The sequence below is a fragment of the Trichechus manatus genome, unplaced genomic scaffold, assembly GCF_000243295.1.
Source record: "Trichechus manatus latirostris isolate Lorelei unplaced genomic scaffold, TriManLat1.0 scaffold00417, whole genome shotgun sequence".
NCBI classification, from domain to species: domain Eukaryota; kingdom Metazoa; phylum Chordata; class Mammalia; order Sirenia; family Trichechidae; genus Trichechus; species Trichechus manatus.
The window spans coordinates 288,358-295,657 of record NW_004444353.1 but is presented as its reverse complement, the minus strand read 5'-3'; the positions used below and the strand labels follow the sequence as shown (position 1 = coordinate 295,657).

At 44.0% G+C, this 7,300-nt stretch overlaps 1 protein-coding gene across 1 annotated transcript; it reads right to left on the bottom strand.

Annotated features, from left to right (window-relative positions):
• Window positions 1–328: 328 nt before the first annotated feature.
• LOC101351041 (putative olfactory receptor 52P1) lies at window positions 329–1,276 on the bottom strand. Its single transcript, XM_012559941.1, is given in 3 exon segments — window positions 329–864; window positions 867–990; window positions 992–1,276. Coding segments are annotated over 3 exon segments (945 nt in total).
• Between the last annotated feature and the right edge of the window lie 6,024 nt (window positions 1,277–7,300).

The window sequence follows — 7,300 nt, the reverse complement described above, 5'->3', positions numbered from 1 at the left end:
TTTCTCATTTTACTAAGGTCTCCTGGAAGACGGGAGGCATGTCAGAACAGCAGGGTAGGATTCTCTGGGGGGCTACCATCAGGCTGGTAGCCATATTATCCACTAGACAGAGGTTTCCTGAGTGTTGCACCCATATCTAACTCACAAGTAGGAATCACTTGGTGGTTTTTTCCCCTTATCTGACATGTGCTACACCTCCTTGCAAAAGCAAGGATGCCATTGAGGGTGGGTTTTTGTCTTCTAGTCATGTTGGAAGCCACGGGTCTCTCAAACAATGTCCAAGGCTGAAGGAAGGAGAGAGTAGAGTCCCAGGGCTGGATTGAAGACTTTATGACTGAGCAGGGCCCCATTTCAGCAGTAGGAGGGTCCCGTTCCGGATCTGCTTGGTCTTCATGCCACAGATGATGGGGTTAAGGATGGGTGGCACTATGAGGTAGAGGTCAGCCAGGAGGATGTGGATATGCCGGGACACATGTTGGCCAAAACATTGTGTGTAGAATGAGAAGAGTCCCGGTGTGTAGAAGAGCAGGATGACACCCAGGTGGGAGCCACAAGTGCCAAAGGTCTTGGCCCTTGCCTCCTTGGAGGAAAGGCCTAACACAACCCGCAGGATGAATGTGTAGGAGACAGCGATGCAGATGGAGTCAGTGCCCACCACCAGTGTGGCGGCAGTGATGCCATAGATATTGTTTGCCTTTGTGTCCCCACAAACCAGCTTTACCACTGCCATATGCTCACAGAGGGAGTGGGCCACCACTGGGCTACAGTAGCTCAACTGTGCCCGTAAGCAGGTGAGTGGGGTCATGAGCACCAGGCCACGAAGCATAGCAGCAGCCACCAGCTTGCTCACAGTCCCTGGGGCGATAATGACCCATAGTGCAATGGCCGACAGATGGCCAAGTAGCGGTCAAAGGCCATTGCTAGCAGGATGCCAGATTCTGCAGTTGAGAAGCCATGGATAAAGAACATCTGGGCAGCACAAGCCCCAAAAGGCAATCTCGGCAGCATTTGCCCAAAAGAGTGCTAGGAGCTTGGGCACAGTGGAGGTGCAGAGCACCAGGTCAATGGTGGACAGCATGCATAGGAATAGGTACGTAGGCTGGTGCAGTGCAGGCTCTGAGTGCACCACCAGCAGCACTGCCATGTTGCCGAGTACTGCCAGGGCATATGTGGCACAGAAGGGAAATGCAATCCCAAAGTAGGATGACTCCAGGCCAGGAATTCCCATGAGCAGGAAGGAGGCTGGGTTCTGATGGCTGTGGTTTGTGTGTTTCATGGCTAGGCCAAGGCCGGGTGGACAGAGAAGATCTCACTGCCTTGCTCTGAGCCCTGCGAGGCCCTGAAAAATGAAATAGCTGGGATTCATCCTCATGATGTGACAGAAACTAAAATGGCAGAAGGAAATATTTGAGTTAGACCTCATGAAAAACATCCAGGATGAGAAGATCGTAGGGCACTGGGAAATGATGCAAAGCAGGATGTGGGGTTACCATCACCCAGGTTCAAAGAAGCCCTTGCCAATTCTATTTCAATGATCTCTAGATTGGCTGGCAGGGTGTATGTGTGATGGCTGCAGAATCCTCTCCATGGTGAAGGTGAGGGGCTAGAGACCCTTGCAGCTTTCTTCTCTCTGCCTTTAAACCCTCTTCTGCCTATACTCTAGTGTTATTTTCTCCTGATTCATATGCCTTTGTGACAATATAAGGATAATGTAATGATCAAAGTCAGGCATTTTGGGTATCAGACTCAAATGTGGGAAGATCAAAACTGAGGGGAAGAAAGAGAGATCTTGGATGAATTTTTCATGATGACAAGGAAGAGCCAAGTACATGGTGAGGGGCTGAGTCTCTTGCAGCCTGCAACAATCATAAGATTGCTTGGCTTATATTTAGTACTAGGATTCTGTACTTGTCTCAAGTGTCCTATATTGATGCTGGTAGAAGCAGGTGGAATCATGCAGACTTAGTCAAGTAGTGAGGGGTCAGCCTGATCTAGTCATGATACGCGATCTGATAAAGTCATTGAGAGATGATTGTGTTCAAAGCCTATGCTCTCATTAAATGAAAGGTATGTAAGAAAGAGGGGATAAGAGTGAATTTTAGTCACTGGGAACACAGAATTATATCCTGTAAGCAAATATAGAGACCAAGATTTGTCAAATGACAGTACTAAGCATATCTCCACCCCATCTCTTCTGTCCATTACCCACACAATCTATCTCCCCAAATCTTTCCGCACCTATGTATTCCTTCTCATTTGTCTCTTGTCCAGTAAAAAAACTTGTTGCCATCAAGTCGATTCCGAATCATAGCAGCCCTATAGGATAGAGTAGAACTGCCCCATAGAGTTTCCAAGAAACAGCTGCTGGATTTGAACTGCTGACCTTTTGGTTAGTAGCCAAGCTCTTTACCACTGTGCCACCAGTCCACTAGCCAATCAGTAACTGAGAATTTGGGAGAGAAGGGAAGAGTAAACCAAAAAAGTGGAAAGGGAAAGGAGATAAATATAAAAAGGAAAGATAAGAACAAGAACCAGAAACAGATATAGGGGAGGGTATAAAAGTAGAGAGAAAGAGAGACAAGTACATTTCTTACAAGGGCTTCTAATGAGATGTTGACACTGTTGCCAATTGGAACAAAGATAGTGGAACCAATTGGACCCTATGGAGATAGCCTATTTCTATTCCTTATCTTAAACTGAGTACTCCTTGCAAAACTTAGCATCAGGTACCCATACCCAGAGATCACAGGAAACTGTCTTCGGGAAAGAGGCAGGAAGGGAAAGAGTAACAACTCTAATGTGGTATGGGGAAAGAACTCTGGATCAGAATGTCTGGCTGGATGTCTACTTTGGCTGTCACTGGGGTATTGAAACAAATCATTTCACCACTTTCTGTCTCTTGTTTTTCCTTCTGTGCTAGACTCCTCTCTGAGTTTCGGGAGGAGCTCAGGTTCAAATCTCCCCAGAGGGGAGTTAAGTATTGTTTTTGGAGTCATGTTTTTGGAAGCATGGGCTTCAGTGCCCTTCCTCTGGCATGGAGAATTGAGAGCTGAATAATGCGGTCATTAATGGGAAAACCATGCTTTCTTTCCCCTCCTTCTTGTCTTCCTCCACCCCTGTATTTTCATAATTGAATCAGGTTTCCTCAGCTCCTTCTGCCACTCAAGAAACTTTTACTCCCTCCTTGATCTGGGGGCCATAAAATCCCTTTCCCCCAGCTCCATTTGTACTGATGGGAAAACAGAAGTTGGAAGAGCACATATTGAGCACAATATGCCCAGGATCCAGAAAAGAAGTTGAAGTGAGGACTTTGAGGGTCTGACTTCCTGGATCTATACCTATACAAACTTTGGAGGAGATCAGACAAGGAAAGACTCCCAGCCTTCTCCAGATAACTCTCAGAGAATAATTCTACTTAACATCCTTGCATTTGGTATAGAAAAAAATCTTAGCTAAAATATATAATAATAGGAGCTGAAATACTAGGAACAAGGCTGCCTCATAAGGAAAGGAACAAGTTCCTCATCACTTCCCCGTATGTGTTCATGAGCAGCTGGAAGCCACCTGCCAAGAAGTCAGCATTCATTAATGTAAGACCAAGGGCAAACCAATTCAAATTCCAGCTCTATGACTCACCAGCTGTGCGATCTCGATCAAGTCACTCAACCTCTCTCAACCTGATTTCTTACCTGTGACCTGGAGAGGTTTTTTCTTACTTCATAGGCTATCAAGGAACTTCCATATGGGGATTATCGTGGAAGATACTCATCTGAAGAGCCAATCACATTATATGGCACACAGCAGTGGTAAAAAGTATAATTTACCTGTTAAATCTCCTTTATCTGAAGGGGAGTGTCATGGATTGAATTATGTCCCCCCAGAAATGTGTGTGTCAGTCTGGCTGGGCCATGATTCCTGGTACTGTGCGATTTTCTTATATGTTGTAAATTCTGCCTCTATGACGTTGATGAGGGAGGATGGGTGGCAGTTGTGTTGTTGAGGCAGGACTCAATCTATAAGACTGGATTGTGTCCTGAGGCAATTTCTCGAGATATAAAAGACAGAAGTGAGCAGAGAGAAGAGGGGGACCTCATATCACCAAGAAAGCAGTGCCAGGAGCAGAGCGAGTCCTTTGGACCTGGGGTCCCCGTGCCAAGAAGCTCCTAGTCTGGGGAAACACGGATGAGAAGAAGGCTGACAGAGAGAGAAAGACTTCCCCTGGGACTTTTAGCCTACTCTACTGTGAAGAAGTAAACTTCTCTTTGTTAAAGCCATCCACTTGCGGTATTTCTGTTATAGCAGCACTAGATGACTAAGACAGGGAGACTACCTCAGTGAGAAAATTATCTTAGTGTGGTGGTCAGGTCTTTGGTCTGCTCACAGTGTGCCTATGTAGGGTTGAGCACACAGACAGACAGGCTTACCACATCTAGGTCAGAGAGTGGTAGTGGAGTCTCAGGTCCTTCAGGGTTTAGAGTGTGAGTGAGCAAAAGAGCTAGAGTATTTATCCTGTTATTAGGGGCCCAGCTGAGAGTGGAGATTCACTGGGGACACTAAAAAGACCTCTGGGATGCTAGAAAGAGTTCATAAAGTGAGGCTAGGAACTTTGGGCCTTGATGGGTGAGGGAATGATAAGATAACAGAGAAGATCTACCTTGAGAGTTCAGTGCAGGTAGGAAGCGGTAGGTGGAGAGATCGCTAAGCACAAATAATCCAAAAGGCTTTTTAGCATAGGAACAAATTTTGGGATAATTTGCTAATTTAGTTTTCCCCCCTGGATCCTTCTCTCTACCCCAAATACTTGCTTCTCTGTGTTTCTTTTGGGCAAGCTACCTAATTTCTCTGAACATGATTCTTCATCTGTAAAATGGGGAGGTGGTGAAGATTAGATGAGATGATATATGCAAAGTATGTACCATTTTGCCTTGTCTATGCCAAGCAATCAATAAAAAGTTTGAATTGTCATTTTATTATTTTATCTAACTCAGTGATCATTCTACTATATGCAAAGAACTATACTAGACGATAGGGCAAGGAGATGAAGGATTGTTCCCCTGTCTCACGGAATCACAGTTGGGCTTGGAGTATGGGCAGCCATATAAAAACTAATTACAACTGAATGAGCTATATGTAGACATATGAAAGGCAAAGAGGCTCATTTGTCTGAGGAGAGGTTAATTCTGTAAAAGATAGTCAAGGATTTAGAGTTTAGAAATATAAGGTGGACGTGGAGGGCGGGGCACACCAGAGAGAGAAGCCAGCATGTGCAAAACATGGCAGGCAAGGGATAATGGGAAAGTTCTGGGAACCACCAGAGTCCAGTTCAAAGTCAAAATCTTCACAAATCTTTCTTAATACTCTGAGCCACAATAACTATCCTTTCTCTCCTCTTGCCCACACGACATCTTATCAAATGCTGTTTGTGTGCTATAGTCCACTTTAAATTTTGCTGGTGTGATGGGGTGTGTAAGTTAAGTAATAGCTCTTAGCCTCTTGTTCCCCACCTGTAAAAATGGGGCATATATTACTTACCTTGTGGGGCTGTTGTGAGATATCATATGACAGATTACATGTAAGGAATTTAGTACTCTGCCTAGCACATAGTAAGTCCTCAATTAAAACAAAACAAAAATTGCTTTTGAGTCAGTTCTGACTCATGGCAACCCCATGTGTGTCAGTAGAATTGTGCTCCATAGGGATTTCAATGGCTGATTTTTCAGAAGTATATCACTAGGCTGTACTCGAGCCACCAAACTTTAGGTTAGCAGCTGAGCATGTTAATCTTTTGCACTACCCAGGGACTCCAAGTTCTCAATAAATTGTTATTATTATTCTTATCATCTTTCAGCTGGCTTCCTACTCAATGGGTTTTGTGAAGGAAAAGACAAAAGAGGATTAATTTTTCTCCAATAATACTTAGAAGAGGATCATGATGATGCTAGGTATTGGGGGAAGAATGCTGAATGAGTTTACGGAATTCTAATAAAATGTAGGCCAGGAAGGCATGAAGCTTGATGTAAGACAATCAGTAAATCAATAAATATATATTAATGACTTAGTATGTACCTGGCATTGTCCTGGAGATAAAGCTATTTGAAAAGATTCTTGGTTTTAAGGAGCTTTAAATGTAGATGGTGAGAGAAGACCTAGCAGGGGCTGGCATGGTCCAGATGTTAAAGAAGAAGAAACAGGCTTTGTTGTCTGAGCATATAGCTACCCTGGTGACCTCATAGATGACTTCTACTTCAAGAATTAAAAGTTTCAGGGATCCTGGGTTATGGCCCCTCCCCTATTCAGTTCTTCCAGAGGCACAACTGATTCTTATAGAGGAAAATTAAGGGTAAGTGGCAATCACAGGTAAACGAGATGACTCAAATTTTCTGCCAGCCCCACAGTACTCAGAGCCAAACTTAGGTTCTCCATTACCCTGATGGGATTCAGGAACAGACTTGGCTGCTCAGTGTTAGCTTGGGGTACCATTGGGTAGATTTTATGCAACCAACAATAATCATTCTACAGATAATTGTTGAGCACTTATATGTGCCAGCATTTCTCCAAGTATTGGAAATGCAGCAATGAACAAAGAAGACAGAGTCCATGTTCTCATGGGAATTCTATGCTGGTAAGAGAGATTTTCATTAAAAATTAATATATAACATCAAACAGGTATTGGAAAGTGCTATGGAGAAAGATTAAAACAGGATAGGAAGTTAGAAAATGATGAGAAGCACAGCTTTGGACAGGGTGGTCATAGTAGGCCTTTCTGAGAAGGTGACATTTGAGCAGGCATCTGGATGAAGTGAGAAAGCAAATCTTGTAGCTATATGTAGGACAATGTTCCAGGAAGACGGAAGAGCAGATACCAAAGACCTTGAAGCCTGGAATGTATTTGGCAAAGGTGACAGAACATCAGCCAGTTGCTGAAGTGGAGTGACTGGCAGGAGAGGGTAGGAGATGAATTTGGAGAGGTAGCCAAGGTCTAAGTTTTGAAGGGTGTTGTAAACATGATTTAGACGGGATTTTATTTGAAGTGTAGTGAAAAGCTACTGAAAGATTTTGGACAAGGTTCTGTCATGCTGTGATTTAAGTTTTAAAATGTCCACTCTGGGTTCTAGATAGGGATGCAGGGGGACAAGGGAAAGTGGGAATCTAGTTGGAAAGTTATTGTTACAGCTAAAGAGTGACATGATGGTGGTTTCAAGTGGGGTGGCAACAGTGGAAGCAATGAGAAGTGATTATATTTGGGATATGCTTTGAAGGTGCAGCAGATAGGATTTTCCAATGAAATGATTGAACGTGG